Below are 18,370 nucleotides of genomic sequence, written 5' to 3' on the forward strand. Positions count from 1 at the left end.
GCTGAGAGGCAGAAGTAAACGTCATGTGCCTAGAAAAAGAGGCTGAGCCCCAGACAAGCGGCCAAGCTGGGTTTCTGGCGGTTGGCCCACTGTTCTTCCAATCACTTTCAATCAGAAAACGAGTTGCTAAAGAGGCAGCGTGGCTGGCTGCTTCTATTGGCTGATGACATTTTTTTTAAGACTGAACTGCCCTTTACTTGCACAGTCCTGTGCACACACACCCCACCCCCCCACCCCCAATCAATATGACAAGCTGGGATGTTGTCACCGAGGCACAAGGCCTGTTATCAATTTCATTGTGCTGTAGTTGTCTTATCAAGCCTTTGAAGAAAAAGCAACTCCATTTTACAAGAACAGGGGGCCAAAGCACATGGGCATTGGGTCATCCTCAATCAAGTCACTTCAAACTTTACTTCCAAAAACACCCAATGCTCAAATCTGGACACCAGCAAAAATAAACAGAAGAGAAGCCCTCCCAACCCCTACCCGAACCCCCAGACTTTCAGAGCCTATGGGTCCTGTGAGGACGCACTCTGTTGACCCGGACAAGCCATTCGTACCTCTGGGTTGAGACTGAACGCTTTCGCTGGTTTTCCCACACAAAGAAAGTCGAAAATGATTTCCTTCATTGCAAAGTCAAGACGCTCCTGGCAGGGGTGGGGGTGGGGGAGAAAACAAAGAAAATAAAAACATGGGATGTCACGTATAACACAAGATGCAAGTTTTCACCATGTGCAGCTAACAGGTGGCTGCTGAGAGGTCAGGGATGTCTGGTTTCACGGGGCCTGGAGAGACTCCTGAAGGGAGCTCAGGTGCATCAGGATGGTTCTGGGGGGCGGGGTTGCTGTGACGCAGCAACACCTTCCTATGTAACACAGAACCCTCTCAGGGAGGCACAGAGGCAAATATCAAAAAATACAACACCTGGTGCCAGAGCCTAAGACAGTGCTGATGCTTCCTACTTGTACTGTAAGTGTAGATAATTCTTTGAAACTCAGCTGAGAATTATATTTTAGTGGTATCACTACAAAATGACTGTTTTCCTCTGTTCTTCAACATTGGAAACATCCTCTGGCTTGTATAAAAGTTAATCCTGAGGCTGAAGAAGACTAATATACAAGATATGCCACTTAAGGTGGAGCCTGGTCATACAACTTACTAACTACTAAGATATGACATGCTCGATTTATATACAATATTCCGGAATAGTCAAAGCCCATATACCTTGTGACTACATTTAGAAAAGTCCTAAGAAATTTTCTACCTGCAGAGTAAGCAACGGACTTTCTCTAATATGGATTAAAAAGGTCCCATGAGGCTGGAGAGATCGCTCAGTGGTTAGGGCACTGGCTGCTCTTCCAGAGGACCTAGGTTCAAATCCCAGCATCTACACAGAGTCTCACAACCATCTGTAACTCCAGTTCCAGGGAACTGAATGCCCTCTTCTGGCCTCCAAGGATACTGCATGCACAGGGTGCACATATGTACATGCAGGTAAAACATTCACAGGTATTAAAAATTTTTATAAGAAAAGGTCTCATATTGGCTCCAAAACAGGGAGATGTTACATATCAAACAGTCTCTGCTCTGAGTCTTGTATCTTTATATCAATAACAGCTGTACTTCAAGATTTGCATACATCATTTGCATACATCATTTGCATGTCTATAATTTCCTTTCTGACATGTAATATTCAGAGGCATACTGGGTAAGAATTTCTATCCTCACTTTACAAATAAGGAGTCTAAGACGGAAGAGGTTTATTAGTTTGAGGTGGAGGCTGGGGTCAGGAACAGGAGATCCACCGTGTCTCTCTCTGTAAGACACAGAGGTCAAAGCGGGTGTTTTCAAAAGAAAAAGATAGGTGGGTATGGTGGTGCAGGCCTCTAAGCCCAGCACATGACAAGCAGAGCTAGGTGAAGCTCTGGGGGTGTACAGAGCTAGTTATAGGCCAGCCAGGCTTAAATAATGAGACACTGATCCAAAATAAAATAAAACAAAATAAAATAGCAATCAATCAGTGGATTTGTTTTATTTAAAAAACCTGGCATAAGTGGGATCTTGGGTTTAGTTCACCAACCCATCCTGCAAATAAAGATCTTGGGAAAAAAAAATTCTTTGGTTTGAATAATAAAGTACAGCCAAACCTTAGCTTTAATATTGCTGGGATCTGTTTTTATTTTTTAAGCAAATTAATTCACATGTAAAGTGTTTATAGCAGTTTTGAGCAGAGAATAAAGTGATACGTGCTAACCTCGTTATGAAATTATTTTCTCCCCACAGAGAAAAATTAGAAAATTACTATTTACTCTTCAATTTTACTATATTATCTTTTTTTTTGTTTTAAATTAAATTTCGGCCAAACATCAGAGCTTTTGACCCGTCTTTACTTGTAGAATACAGAGCAGAGATCTGGGGAAGTGGGAGGCGGGAGTCAGCCAAGAGTCCTTGTCACTAAAGCTTCCTCTTTTGGGTCAGTGTTGGGACTAACCCGGGACCTTATCCGTGCTATCAGCGGTTTTCCTGGTAGGCTCTGTGGTCCTGGAGGAATCAATTAAACCCCATCTCTTAGCTGCCGAAGGTACTTGACAGATTCATATCTGGCTGCTTTGAAGCGAAGGAAAATAAACTGCGTGGGGAAACAATCTCCGTCTAAGAAGTCTGGATGCACGAAGGTCATGGCTGCCTTTCTGCGTGGCTGGGAGCCTTACCTGGGCGATGAACTGGATAATCTTCACGAAGATGTTCAGTGGCATGTCCCTGGGCACCACGCCGCGGGACCCTTTGGGGAAAAGCGTGGTGGTGATGGTTATGAGGCGGCTAGAAGATAAAGGCGAAGGAAAAGAGAAAACAAGCAAGAGTGGCTGAGATCTGTCAGTCAGGGAGACGGCGCACAATTTCATCTTAGCATCAGAGGATAAATGAAAAGAAACAAGGCACGTGAGCGCCTTTTCCATCAGTCCAATTACTCCACGAAGAGGTTCTTTTTTTCCTTTTGGAAAACCCAGGGCAGCTGGAAAAATGACAGACAGCTGTTTCCTTCCTCAAAGTGTCAAATGCCCTGCAGAAGCGGACCCTGTTGGTCCTGGCGGAGGCTAACACTTCGGCAAAGCCTTCTGAGGCGGTGGGGAAGTTCTGAGGCCTGAGGTCTCACAGGACGTGATGGCTCTGAGCAGGTTTTAGCCGGCTCAGGGTAGGCAATGAGGGAAAACACCCTGAGCAGTGGCTGAGGAACACGGTTCCAAGTCGGATTCCAGCCACCGCGCACCCCGCGCACGCATGCGCGCGCCGGTCCTCACCTCTGAGTCGCGGTGTTGCTCTCGCATTTGATGCGAATCATGTAAACCCACAGCAATCTGTAGAGAGATTCCAAGGCAACGCGAGCCATTTTGGGGTCTTTATTCTGTAACAGAAAAGATTACTAGTTAAATGGTAACCCACTCAGGAGCTTGGGGGAAGGCTGGCTGGTTGCAGGGCAGGCCACAAGAGACGCGCGCCACCACCGGGGTCCTGGACCATCTGCCTCCCAGCGTTCACTGGATAACTGACCCAGGAGGGTTCTGACCCTGATGGTGAGACAGAGGGACGCCACGGGGGAGTCCTCGCTCTGTCTTTTGCCAGAATGAAAAATCAAGAGCCGCCAGGCAACCAGTAGAACTGCATAGAATATACAGAAGAATCACTTGTTTTTCCCATGACAGATGATATCTTTTAAAATATTTATTATTATTATTTTGTTTTGTTTTTCTGTCCCCTATTCCATTTGATTATTTTCTTACTGAGACCAGTATGTACCATAAACCATACTACAACCCAGACACACAGAAAATAGCTCCTGTGCCTTACGGTATGCAAAAGTATTTGTATTTTTATCTGCCCCTAGTTCACTTTATTAGCAGTGTGGCCTGCCTCTGAGAAGCTCCTTAATTTCTCCGAGTGTGGCTTTCCCTGTCTGTGACACTTGCATGAGAACCTTGTGAGAGTTAAAGATCTAAGGCATGGAAGGCCGCAGCATTCTGTTTCTGGAATAACCAGGGGCCAGGGGAGAGTGAGTCCCTGCCTTTTGAGAGCCTCTCTCCCAGTGGGAGCATCCTTCTGCCCCTTCCAAGTTCCTTTCTTAGTGTGGGTATCATGCACAGCGCGTCACTGAAATTCTCTCCTAAGGCAGACTTCAAACTATTAAACATGGAAGCTTGCCTCAACTGAGCCTGACTGTGGACTGAGATCTCTAGTTCCAGTGGCTTTTCTCAATGCTTTTTTATTGTATGTGTATAAAAGTTAGCCTGCCTGTGTGTATGCAATACCACATGTGTGCAATACCTGCAGACACCAGAAGAGGGCTTTCTCTCTCTTAAAAGCTATATTTAAAATAATAGAATCCGTAGCTGCAAAAGTTGATCAGCTGGGGGAAGTGGCATTGAGCGGCTTTTAGGTGGTGCTGCCTCTCGCTGAGACCTCAGACAAATGCCTGTGATGGCCACTGTGTAACCACTGATGACGCTGAGATGGCCACTGTGTAAACACTGATGACCTGAGGTGGCCACTGTGTAACCACTGATGACCTCAGATGGCCACTGTATAACCACTGATGGCCCTGAGATGGCCACTGTGTAACCACTGATAACCCTGAGGTGGCCACTGTATAACCACTGATGGCCCTGAGATGGCCACTGTGTGTGTAACCACTGATGATCCTGAGGTAGCCACTATGTGTGTAACCACTGATGACCCTGAGGTGGCCACTGTGTGTGTAACCACTGATGACCTGAGTTGGCCACTGTGTGTGTAACCACTGATGACCCTGAGGTGGCCACTGTGTGTGTAACCACTGATGACCCTGAGGTGGCCACTGTGTGTGTAACCACTGATGACCTGAGATGGCCACTGTGTGTGTAACCACTGATGACCCTGAGGCGGCCACTGTGTGTGTAACCACTGATGACCCTGAGGTGGCCACTGTGTGTGTAACCACTGATGACCCTGAGGTGGCCACTGTGTGTTTAACCACTGATAACCCTGAGGTAGCCACTGTATAACCACTGATGACCCTGAGGTGGCCACTATGTGTTTAACCACTGATGACCCGAAAGGCATTTTCAGTTTGTGCAGTACTCGAGAGTCTCACTTTCTACCTGCTACTGCTACATGGCACTGCTACTGGGAAGGAGATAAGCAGCTGCCATCTTGGGTTTCAAAGTCAGTTCTTAGAACTAGGACATAGTGCTGAAGTCAAGTCTGTGAAGATTATGTTATAATTATAGTAAATAACAAAATATACAATTAACCTTATCTACTCTACAAACTAAAGTGTTTTGGGGAAACAGACACATACACACATATAAACATATACACACACTCATACGCACACACACATACATACACATACACACATACATACACATACGCACACATATACATGTACACACATACACACACACACACACACACACACACACACACACACACGGCAACATGTATAAGCACATGCAAGAAATTTTAGTTCTTTCTTTCTTTGTTTCTTTTTTCTTCTTTCTTTCATTCTTTCTTTCTTTCCTTTCCTTTCCTTCTTTCTTTTTCTGAAAGTAGCAAACGATGGACCAGAGAAGGAAGTTGAGCCACAGCTTTGGACACAGGTGACAATGACTGTGAAGAATTCATTTGATTTTCACTTTTTTTTGTTTCTTAAATAATTGGTAAAGATTCACTTAGTTTATGTGCGTGTTTTGCCTGCATGCACATCTGTGCATGACTTGTGCGTCTGGCATCCACAGAGGCCCAGCCGGGAACTGGAGTTGCAGATGGTTGAGAACCACCATACGGATGCTGGAAACTGATCCTGGATCCCTGGAAGAGCAGCCGATACCCTTCACTGCTGAACCATCTTTCCAGTCCAGTTTTCTTTTTTGAAAAATGGTCTTGCTACATATAGTTAGGCCAGCCTCAACTTTGTGATCCTCCTGCCTCAGCTTCTCCAGGATGCTTGGCTCATTGGCAGGCATCGCCACACCAGGTGCACCTGGTCATTAAAATTGAAAGTATGTTTCTATTTGATTCAAAGTGAGTTTTAAAGATAATTAGTATAACTAGTAATTCTAGGCTCCTTGGTGGGCAGGGTCTGTCTTTCTTTCTTTCTTTTCTTCTTCTCCTTCTCCTTCTTCTTTGGTTTCTTGAGACAGGGTTTCTCTGCGTAACAGCCCTGGCTGTCCTGGAGCAGGGGCCATCTGTAAGACTCATGGGATCACCTAACACCTGTGCTGGCCACCTGGCGAGCAGTAAGTGTTTTGGACACAAATGGTCACAGAGAAGGATGGCAGGGGGCATTACCCTCCGCCAGAGCAGGGCTTCTCCCCAACAGAGCCCTGTTTCCAAAATATCTACCTAGACCAAAAAGGACAGAGGTGTCACAGGAGTTCTTACATAATGTCACATGGCAGGTCACTAAGTATAACCATTACTCCATTTTCCTGTCACTCAGATACCTGTGACAAAGCTATGCACCTAGATACATATGTAAAGTGGCTTTAATTCTGTCTCCAAAGAGATTCCTATTAGAGCTGGTGCATTTGCCCCAGATGTGCAGAGATTTATTTTGAGGCGGATGAATATGGTCCTTTAAGAATTTTATTGCAAGCTGGGCGTGGTGGCGCATGCCTTTAATCCCAGCACTCGAGAGGCAGAGGCAGGTGGATCTCTGTGAGTTTGAGGCCAGCCTGGTCTACAAAGTGAGTCCAGGACAGCCAAGGCTACACAGAGAAACCCTGTCTCAAAAAACCAAAACAAACAAACAAACAAACAAACAACAAAAACCAAAAAACCAAAGAACCTTATTACAATAAGGTCTGGTGGTTCACACCTGTAATCCCAGAGCTTTGGGAGGTTGAGGCAGGGGGATTATGGATCTGAGGTCAGCTTGGGCAACATAGTAAGTCCTCGTTTCAAACACAGAAAAACCAACATGTCATTGAAATTTTTTTTTTTAATGTAAAAGATTTCTGCTGTTGCTGAGTTGGTGAATACTAACCTTAAGGTTGGACAGGCAGTTGTTGAGGAAAACGTGCCACCTGTTCAGGAACAGCTGCTTCTGACTGACGCAGAGCAGACAGGTCACCAGCGGGTACAAGGCCTGAGGGGGAAGGAGTGGAGGTGACACGGTGACTGACAGCTCAACAACCCAGGAAACACCTTCTGTGCACCCAAAGCTTCGTAACCTCCCCTGGGGCCACGGAGCCCAAAATAAACGCAAAACATGCCGTAGAAACACAGGAACTCATGGGTGTTTCTGATAACGACTGGATAGAACCATCCAGAACCCTGGCTAGTGATATACACATAGCAGTGTTTGTTCCACGTACAATAACACAGAAAGCAGATTCTCTAACTTAGTTTTCACTCACAGACTCTTAAAACGAACTCACGGCAGCCACCGCAGAAACAAAACCACCCTCACGTCAGTTCTTCTTGTCCATCTGACCCAAACTAGAGTCACCTGCCATGAGGAACCTCGCGTGAGGAGATGCCTCCCTCAGAGTGGCCTGTGGGCGTGTCTGTGGGGCACTGTCTGGTCATCAACTAATATAGGAGGACACAGCCCACTGTGGGCGGTGCCATCCCTAGGCAGATGGGTCCCAGGAGATAGAAGAAAAGTAGATGAGCAAGCCAGTGAGTAGCGTTTCTCCACGGTCTCTGCCTCAGTTACTGGCTCCAGTTCCTGACTTGACTTCCCTCCAGGGAGGATTGTGACTTGTAAGCAAAAAAAAAAAAAAAAAAAAAAAGGGCTGGAGAGATGGCTGAGAGGTTAAGAGCACTGGCTGCTCTTCCAGAGGTCCTGAGTTCAATTCCCAGCAACCACATGGTGGCTCCCAACCATCTATAATGTGATCTGATGCCCTCTTCTGGCCTGCAGGTGTACATGTAGACACAACATTGTATACAAAATAAATAAATAAATAAATCTTTAAAAAAAAAAATGCTTCTTTCTCCTAATTTGCTTTTGGTCAGTGTTTTACCACAGGAACAGAGAAGCAGACGAGGACAGCCATGAAGGCACACTCAGTTTGAAAATGCTATTGGCCTGTTCACTCGCAAATATCTAGTGGTTTGTCCTTGGCTTTGCAGCAGGTACATATATTTACTTATCTTGTAATCTTCCTGTAATTAAAGGAGATTCCTGAAAGAGCTCCTCCGGTCCTGGCAAACACTACCACGACCAGTGTGGCCACAGCAGGAATTTGCTCATGATGGAATAAACAGGGGTGCTGCTGCGGTTTTCCTGCCTAACTGGGCCCCTTTCCCATAGCAACTGGAAGAGACAGCAAAGTGAACAGGCAGCCATCCAAAGAACACACACACACACACACACACACACACACACACACACACACACACACCCCTCACCATCACTTTGCTTAGCCAGGTAGCATACACCTTGAGGGCTAGGGGAGATTTAAAGGGAAACACACCTATTCACTTAGACCAGCAAGAAACGACGGCTATCGGATAAGCTTCTGCAGCCCCCACTTCAACTCAGCATTTCTCTTTCTGTACATGAATGTGGTCTTAGGGGCCTCTGAACTACTGTGCCCACTAAAGGCATCTCCAATGCCAGCCAATAAATGCAAGTGATTAGTCACCATGACCATAGGGGACAGGCAAATGAGCAAAGCTGTCACTACTACCAGTTGAACAACTGGGTGCTGGTTCTGACAGGAATGCCCATGCCTTGGAGACCAGCACAGTCCAGGCCTGTGGTCAGTCATCTAACTACAGACTGGCCTTAACGCTATCAAGACTACAGTGGACACACCCTGCCCGAGCTAATTCAACACGAAGCAACTTGGAAGACTTTATATTGCCTTCCCAAGAATGACAACCTTCAGAGCCTCTTGCCTGTGGGCAACCACCTATTTCCCATCATCCCTCATTCCTTCTGGGTTCAGTGTTTGGTTCTGAGTGTTGAGACAGGAATTAGTCAGCACAGGCTCACTCCTGGGATGGAGAAGATAAACTATTATTATAAACTTTACCCATTAGATTTGAAAAACTTCTCAGAAATTCAAACAAAAACTCCTGTTTAGTCAATCTCTAATATAAATAGCTGAGTCCCTGGCTAGAAGGTCCATCTGAGGGGATGAGGTGTAACCACTTTTACCTCAGTGATGCAGGGGCCTGTGCCAAACGCAAGCTGCCAACTCCGGGAAGCCGAGGCAGTTCTCTCATGTGCAGACCCCTTCATATTTTAAAGTCGCTTTCTCCCTAGGGGCTCGAGGCTCTCCAGGCGGGACAGCGCTGGGCTCCTCTCACAGTTACTCACCAAGGAATGCTTTTTCCGAGAGGAAAGTTCCAGCGTGGTATCATAGAGGCTCTCCACAAAGTTCCTGAGGCATGGGACGTTGACTTCATTCTTGACAGCCTACGGTGGAGAGACACCTGTGTGAACAATTCCACCCAAGAAACTGTGGGACGCGCCACCCAGCTTGAGGAAGCTCTTAAAAAGGAGAGTTCCACTCACAGCAGCCACAGGGACGAGGATTTCTACAAAGAGCCCGGCCAAGGCGTGTTTGATGTCTTTGTCTTTGACCTCCAGGAAGTAATGCGCACACTCCTAGGAAGCACAGGAAGGGAACAGAGGTCGAAGTGTGCAGGAAATGGGCATTAAAACAAACCCACCTACCCTGAACAAGAACACAGCATATTCTGAGATCTATCTAAAAACTCTGTAGTCAAGGGTTCATATGGGGCTTAAATGTTTGAGAGGACCACAGTGGCCTTTGCCAAGACGTGCTTTCTCTTTGTGCTGAAAGGACTAACACCCATACCCTGTACCAAGTCATGTGCTGGTTAGCTTACTCGCTTGCTCATTCATTCATTCATTCATTCATTCATTCATTCATTCATTCATTCATTCCCAGCAGATTTCTAAGGCCCTCTTAACCCTCTGTGGGGTCCTGGGCCATTGATCAGCCCACAGAGATCCCTGGAAAGGACAGTAAACTTCTGTCAGGTCCAACTGTTGTGACAGGGCCCCCCCTACTCTTACAAAACTGTTTACTTGTGTGTGGGGGGGTGTGGCTAACATTTTAGATGTGCTTATTCTTTTTTATTTTTTTTTATTATTATTATTATTATTATTATTATTATTATTATTATTTATTTTTTGGTTTTCGAGACAGGGTTCCTCTGTGTAGCCTTGGCTGTCGAAGACTCACGTTTGTAGACCAGGCTAGCCTCGAGCTCACAGCGATCCACCTGCCTCTACCTCCCGAGTGCTGGGATTACAGGTGTGTTTATTCTTAAGCAAGTCTGGAAGGCATCCCATCACATAAGGAAGCCTCTGGACACTCCCCGACTTTCCTTGTCTACAAAGCTACTGCCAACCAGAGAGTGTATTTTGGCTTCCTGGGGGCTCACTCTGAAGGAAGGTTGGCTTGCCCGAGTCAGCCACTGCCTGTGGCTTCACAGTGCTGTCTTCCATTGCCACATGTGTACATCTACCCCAATGCTTACCCTGCATTTTCAATCATTATTAGCAATTCTAGCAAAAAGAAATCCTAAGGTCTTCCATGTATCAACATGCCTAATCTCATCCCAGGTAGGATGGTCTGAGCCCGTGACATCCATGACACAGACTGCCTGCGTTGGACACAACTTCTAGACACCAGGGTCCTGGCTCCTTTTTCTGCATTATTTTGCACAGGTATTGTAAATAATCTCCAAGTGAGCATTCAGGTATGCATAGATACATGTGTCTTTTTTTGTTTGTTTGGTTTTTGTTTTTGTTTTTTGTCTTGTTTTGTTTTGTTTTGAAGACAAAATTTCTCTGTGTAGCTCTGATGTCCTGGAACTCACTCTGTAGACCAGGCTGGCCTTGAGTTTGGAGATCTATCTACCTCTGCCTCCTAAGAGCTGGGATTAACGGTGTGTGCCTCTAGCCTGGCAGATACGTGCGTTGTTAACTCCAAGTGGAGTATCAACAGTTGGCAGGGAAGCACCTGAGAGCTGCTCTTGGAGGTTAGTGACATCATCATTTGCAGACAAGCTAGCTGGGGCTGGAGTAGGGGGCGTGCTAAGGGTGGGGGGGCTGGCCTTGAATTCAAACCCAAGAAGGTGATGCACAGCAGTCACCCCTCCATACCCGACACCATGCATTAGCTTTCCTGAGACATGTTTCCCACACCAACGCAACACATTCCTTTAAAGTGTTTAGTTGATAGTCTTAGTCTGTATTTATAGCTGTGTTCCCATTGTATAGCCAACCTACAACTTTTTAACGATGTGCCTTACCCCAGGAACCTTCTTGGTACAGTCTGGCAGTCCCTCTTAATCTAGGCATCCACTCTGGTCCTCAATCTAGGCAGCCTCGTTACCCTACGATACATTCTGTTGTGGATTCGCTTATCGTGGACACTGCAGTGAAACGGATTCATACAGTGTGTGGCTTTTTGTGCCTGGCGATGAACCATCCTGCCTCCATCTTGGGCTTGAAAGCCATCTTACAGTAAAGACACACAAGGCTCATCCTGCTTATCATTAACTCTCTCTTTCTCAAGGACTGGGCCATACCCACCTGCAACCTTACCCACAAATGGTTCCGTACCACCTGTCCCAGGAAACGGCAACCATGTCTTTGTTTCAAGAGTTATTATAACCATCTTGCAACCCTACCTCTGTTTCAAAAGGTTGTCATGACTACCTTGTTACAACCACCGTGCAATCACGCCTTTGTTTCAGGAGGCTGTTATGACTAACTTGTTATGCTAATGTTCTGCCCCTGTAACCCTGCCTGTCTTGCCCACCAAATCTCCAATTTGGAAACCCCCTACTCTTTTGTTTGTTTGTTTGTTTGTTTGTTTTTTGAGACCGGGTGTCTCTGTGTAGCCTTGGCTGTCCTGGACTCACTTTGTAGACCAGGCTGGTCTTGAACTTACAGATATCCTCCTGCCTCTGCCTCCCGAGTGCTGGGATTAATGGCGCCCGGCTAAACCCCCTACTCTTGAGCTATACAAATCTTGTCTTCCTCATGGCCAATGCTGACCTCTTGAACCCTGCCATAGGAAGAGGGAGTCAGTGTACACACACACACACACACACACACACACACACACACACACACACACGCACACACACACACAAAGCTCATTGAATTAACTAATTTGGCCACGACTATTTGGGTTGGTGATCTTTCTCCTCCCACCTCTGGGGTTAACATTAGTTTCCTTTATTCTGCATGATGTTTTTAGGGGTTCTCTATGCTGCAGCAGGAATCTGGCCCTCCTTAGGCTAAACTACTACCACACTGCATGGAAATACCATGTTCCTTCATCCATTTACAAGTTCAGAGATATGTACGCTGCTTCCCCTTCCATCTACTGTTAAAGAACACAGCCACCAACACTTGCGGCCACGCCTTTGTGTGGGCTGTCTTTTCATTTCTCTTGGGTATGGGCTGAGGAGTGGGCCTCCTGGATCAACTGGTAAGTCTAGGTTTAGCTACCAGGATGTAATAAACGGTTGTCTTTCCTATCAAACACTACAAAACTTGTGTTTACAACAAATGAACATCTCTTAATCTCACCAGCTTGTATGCAAAAGTTTTAATCCCTCCCTTCCTGCATAAAGCATTTGTTTACCCTGTAAACCCCCAGAATTTAAAGGATTAACGTGGCTGACCCCTTTCTCCTTCATTTCCTTTGCTGAGTCTTTTAAAACTAGCTAATCTTGAAAGACTGTGATGTCAGATCCAGCCACTGGGGGAAAGTCAGTCAGCCACCACTTGTATTAGACTCAAGACCAGGTGCCCTTTCTGCCAGTGAGCTTGCTCTTTGGAGCTTAGCCTCTTGATCTAGTTTTGCCTCGGCTGGACACTTGTTGGGGTGGCAGCCTCCTGCAACCCCGAACTTCTTTCTAACAATAAGGTTGGCTGTGTGCCATTTGCTACCCACACTAGCGGTGCAGAAGAAGTCCAGCTTTTGGGAATTGTCACTTTTTGACTGTGGCCTTTGGTACTAGGAAGCCATGTAGCCTGTGTTCCTAATTCATACATGTCAACTGTCAAGCAAGATCAACACCGAACGACACCAGCAGCATTAGAGAAATCCCTTCAGCTCTTAGTAGAGACTTGCATTCTGCTAAATTCTCCTAAGCAGCTGGGGCAATACATCCAAAGTTAAGACTCCCTTCCGCAGTACAGAGAAGAGAGACTTCTTCACCAAAGTCCGCATGCTCGTGAAAGCCATTGAGGCCACCTGGTGCTGCTGACCATATGGTCTAAGTCAGCTGATGTTCCATCACAGAGTGAGCTCAGTGGGCAAAGGAGAAAGGGAAAAAGTCAACCACAAGAAATCCTAGGTTTTGATGATGCTTTAGGCAATTTGATTATCTGGCATTATTAAGGCATTTTGGCATACCTAGAAGGTGGAAGTGTGTGTGTGTGTGTGTGTGTGTGTGTGTGTGTGTGTGTGTGTATGTGTGTGTTTGTGAGAGAGAGAGAGAGAGAGAGAGAGAGAGAGAGAGAGAGAGAGAGAGAGAGAGAGAGAGCCTTGCTGGCTGTGTGGCTGGACCGGAAATTTCCATTACTGACATGGTCCAGCATCACAAAAAGCTTAGCCAACACAGTGCCAGCAAGCAAAAGACTCAAATACAAAAACATGAGCTGGGAGTCCGAGGCAGGAGGATTGCAAGTTTGAGGCCAACCTGGTCAACCAAGAAAGATGAAGTTACACAATAAAAACTTAAAAAAAAAAAAACTGTTGGGGTTGTAGTTGGGTGGTAGGGAGCTTGCTTAGCACGAGCCCCAGAGCCAACCCTCGGTACTGCAAACACGTTCTAGAACATGAAACATTCGTCCTATAGGGTGTGAGTCATGCTGTAGAACTGAGAAGCTGGGTACTGATGCTGATCCCTGCTGTGTTGGGCACTGTGGTTCGTGAGGTGACGTCTGTGGAGCTCACGCAGGGACTTTACCTGCATAAACTGGAGGGACGCCTCGAAGTCCTCCACGGGGTACATCTTAATCCGGAAGAACTTCATTCCCATTATCAGACTGATGACGCTCTGCACCACGTAGGGGCTTTGCTCTTTATGCCGGAGCTCCTTCAGCTCCGCCATAAATTTCTTCTTGACGGCAGGGAACCTAAGAAAGCACAGAAGACTCATTAGGTCACAGGTAAGAACGTCCCTATCCTGAGGGCCTCCAGTGCTGAGGTGGGCTCCTTCAGATCAGGGGGAGAGCAATGGCCGCCAGGCCCTAAGGATTTGGCAGAGGCACCACCTGGCTCCTCCCCTCCCTTTGGCCAATAAAGTGTCCCTCATCTCTTTCAGCCTGAGCTATGTTGCTGGTTAGACCCTCTCCTGATGGTTTACTGCTCTCTCTCTCCCAAAAGATTTATTTATTTATTACATAGAGTGTTCTGCCTGCAGGTATGTCTACACACTAGAAGACTGCACCAGATCTCATTATAGATAGCTATGAGCCACCGTGTGGTTGCTGGGAATTGAACTCAGGACCTCTGGAAGAGCAGCCAGATTTTACCTGCTGAGCCATCTCTCCAGGGTTAGCTCTTAACCTTAGCATATCAAACAGACAAACCAACAGCCCTCCTTTTTCTCAGGCTTAGCTACCACCAAAATACTTGCAGGTCCCTAGGGTCCGAAGTGTCCGACGGCGAGCATCTGAGTACAGCTTAGGAGATCAGCTATTTCTGACAGTGACCACAAATAATTTTTAGACCTGTATCTCAAACAAGGCTGAAAATACCTCAATTTCCATTGCCTAAGTTTTCTGTTGTTCTTGTATAATTTTAGGTCAATGGTTATGGAAAAAATATATTTTTAATCTGAAGGACAAGACTGGTAATGGGAAAGCGGAAATTACATCTGAGGGAAAACGGTGAAGGCTGGTGCATGCCCATGGTTCCCGCACGCTAGAGGTGGAGACAAAAAAAAAAGAGGACTGTGGGCTTGAGTCTAGCCTGGGCTACATTACAAGACTGTTTCAGAGACCCCAACTACTGCGGATGCTCAGACACCCAGTGCTGGCACAGCATGGCAAAGTCCTGGCTCTCTGCTAGCACAACATCGGAACAGATAGTTAAGAATGAGCTCCCTGTTGCATGCACGGGCCTGCAGGTTTGCTCTGGTGCACGAAGACAGACACAGAAACCACAGAAGCAGATTAAGGGACTGGGGAGATGGCTCAGAGGCTAAGAGCACTGGCTGCTCTTTTAAAGGTCCTGAGTTCAATGCCCAGCAACCCACGTGGCGGCTCACAAACATCTGTAATGAAATCTGGTGCCCTCTTCTGGCCTGCAGACACACATGCGGGCAGAATACTGTATAAATAAGTAAATCTTAAAAAAGAAAGAAGAAAAAAAGCAGATTTATATCAATTATGCCTATAACATCATTTGTTTTTAACGATTTTAATTTCCACACTTGGGAGGCAGAGGCAGGTTGCTGGCCAGCCCGGTGTACATAGTGGCTCCTAGGCAGCCAGGGATAGACAGAGAGATCGTCTCTCTCTCTCTCTCTCTCTCTCTCTCTCTCTCTCTCTCTCTCACACACACACACACACACACACACACCTGAAGCTAATTGCTTTTCAGTTCTAACCCTGTCATGGATTCTCAGGGTTTGGTGGTAAATATGTGCATACACACACTTTGGGGGTTCATTGGGATGTTCACACTTTCACTCTCATTAATGTTGGTGCCTGATGGTTTTTATTTGGGGGTGCTTTATAAATAATAATAAGAAAAGAATCGGTCTTAAGGCTAGGAGGATAGACAAGGTAGCAAGTCTCACTTAGGAAGGTCAGCTGGACGTAAACTGCCAGAATCTGTGAGTTCAGAACACCTGTTGTCAGGCTGGAAAGATGGCTCAGCGGTTAAGAGCACTGACTGCTCTTCCAGAGGTCCTGAGTTCAATTCCCAGCAACCACATGGTGGCTCACAGCCATCTATAATGTGATCTGATGCCCTCTTCTGGCCTGCAAATATATATGCAGGCAGAGCACTGTATACATAGTAATAAATAAATAAATCTAAAAATAAAAAATAAAAAGAACAACTGTTGTCTTCAAGTAGAAGTTACACGACAGGAAACAAAGGAGGCAGGGACATTCTGCTAGCCGGGGGTGGGATAGTGTGGTGGGGGGTGGGGGGTGGGGGCACAGAGTTCTTCTAGTCGCAGCTTATTAAACTTTACATTTTATAGGCTTTCTAACGTTTTCTAGGTCTTTTTGGAAAGGCAGAAGAACAGACGGGTTAGTGGCTGAGTACATTTTGAGTATTCTGCGGGCTCAATCCTGATCTACAGTGGCATTTTATGGATTTCTGTAAAACATCCACTTTCTTTTTTTTTTTTTTTTTTTTTTTTTGGATTGAGGAAGCCCATGTTGAAAGTCTGTAGACTTTAATCTTGTTTTTGTTTTGTTTTGGTTTTTGGTTTTTTGAGACAGGGTCTCTCTGTGTGTAGCCTTGGCTGTCCTGGACTCGCTTTGTAGACCAGGCTGGCCTCGAACTCACATTGATCCGCCTGCCTCTGCCTCCCGAGTGCTGGGATTAAAGGCATGCACCACCACGCCTGGCAAAACATCCACTTTCAAGACAACAATTCCAAAGTGGCTCATCTCTGCACTCCTGACTTCCTTTAATAAAGTGTAAACAAAGGAGAAATATTAGTTGTATTTGCTTTACAAGTAAAAATATGTGCAGCTTGGCCGTCGTGGGGGAGTCCCCTAACAACTGGAGTGGGGGCTGTCTCTGACTCCGTTGCCTGCCTTTGGATCCCTTTCCTCTAGCTGGGCTGCCTTGTCTGGCCTCAGTGGGAAAGGATGCACTTAGTCCTACTGGGACTTGATGTGCCAGAGCAGGTTGGTACCCATAGTGGCGGCCTTCCCCTTCTCTGAGGAGGAAAGGGGGTGGGTAGGGCAAGGGGATGTGAGAGTGGAACTCAGAGAAGAGTGGGGGTTGGAGGTTTGGGGGGCTGGGGGGAGGGGAGGGGAGGGGGAGGGGGAGGGGGAGGGGGAGGGGGAAGGATGCTGCAATCAGGATGTAAAGTGAATAAATTAATTAATGGGAAAAAGTATGTTTTGGAGAAAGAGGGGAAAACTGTCAACACAGAATTTCAAAACCATGCCGAACATTATAATTGCTCGAGATCATGTTCATAAGAATAAAAACAAATCATAACAACCAAAAAGAAAAAAAAAACAAAACAAAATTTGCGGTTTTGTCTTTTGGACGAGGGTACTAACAAAGATTAAAATGTAAATTTTATTAAACTTAGAAAGCTTGATTTGGAGTCAGGTAATGCCCATTTGAATGGAAACTTAAAACTATACTCCTGAACATTTTAAAATATAAATTCCAAACTCCAGCGACAGACATCATTCTTTTCTATATCGTGTGTGTGTGTGTGTATGTGTGTGTGTGTGTGTGTGTGTAGTACATATATGTATACAACATTTAAATATATACACTACACACACATATGTTAAGATCACAGTGATGATCCATAAGGCAAATAGACACCTCTAAGCACTTCAGTCACACAGGGGAACTCTTTGATCATTGTGGGGGGGGGGATGTAAGGGGGGGTAGGGGGAGGGTGGGGGCAAGGGGTGGGGGTGGGCCGGGAGATGGACGGACAGTCATATCCTTTTCAAATACCAAGACTTCGAAGCCTGGCAAAGCTGCACAGCTGGTCACTGATGGCGCTGGCGTCTGAGGCCACGGCTGATTTTAGATTTCCCTCTTCTTAATGCTCATGCTACACATTAAGGCTAAATCCAAAATTTTAAAAGTATGTTCCCTATGTGGGCATGGTCTGAAAACTCGCTAAAAATATATCCTATAGCCCCTGCCTAGATTTAGTATTATGGGTTGTTTATGCCTTTCCCTTGCCAGCCCCCCACCCCCGCCCCCAGTGAAGACTAGCAAGAAGGCTGCTTCTCCACAGGGGAACCACCCCAGCTAACACAGTGACCTTTATGTCTGGGATGCTGAAGAAACATCTGTCAGTGTTACAGTGTCCCCAGTACACAGGCAGCACCAGCCAGCTAACGCATACAGGCCAACATACTTTCCTCAACTACTCAAGCGATCTTCATGTGGATGAATGCGAAGGCATCTGAAAATGGCACCTGGCCTGTGGTGCAGGCCTGACGTCCCAGCTGCCCGGGCGGCTGAGGCAGGATTGGCATCTTTAAGGGTTGCCGCCTGCCGGAGATACATAGAGTTCCAGGCTAGCCTGGGCAATTTAGAGAGCTCCTGTTTCCAAAGGAAAAGCCACCAAGGAAACAATAACAAGGAAATGAAGGCTGGCCTATAGGTCATCCCAGAGTGTTTACCCAGCATGCTTGAGGACCTCCGGT

The 18,370-nt window shown here is 46.3% G+C and overlaps 1 protein-coding gene across 3 annotated transcripts in view; it reads right to left on the minus strand.

Annotated features, from left to right (window-relative positions):
* FRY (FRY microtubule binding protein) overlaps positions 1–18,370 on the minus strand; it is a 360,844-nt gene that overhangs the window by 132,004 nt on the left and 210,470 nt on the right. For all 3 annotated transcript variants that reach the window (XM_084763560.1, XM_084763561.1, XM_084763562.1), the window contains 7 exons: positions 13,960–14,128; positions 9,509–9,601; positions 9,311–9,409; positions 7,022–7,123; positions 3,300–3,403; positions 2,712–2,820; positions 561–647 (listed from right to left, as the gene is read on the minus strand). In XM_084763560.1, coding sequence (XP_084619686.1) covers positions 561–647; positions 2,712–2,820; positions 3,300–3,403; positions 7,022–7,123; positions 9,311–9,409; positions 9,509–9,601; positions 13,960–14,128 — 763 coding nt within the window. The remainder of the gene's footprint in view (positions 1–560; positions 648–2,711; positions 2,821–3,299; positions 3,404–7,021; positions 7,124–9,310; positions 9,410–9,508; positions 9,602–13,959; positions 14,129–18,370) is intronic.

Source organism: Acomys minous, assembly GCF_964271855.1.
Source record: "Acomys minous genome assembly, chromosome: 16".
Taxonomy (NCBI): Eukaryota; Metazoa; Chordata; class Mammalia; order Rodentia; family Muridae; genus Acomys; species Acomys minous.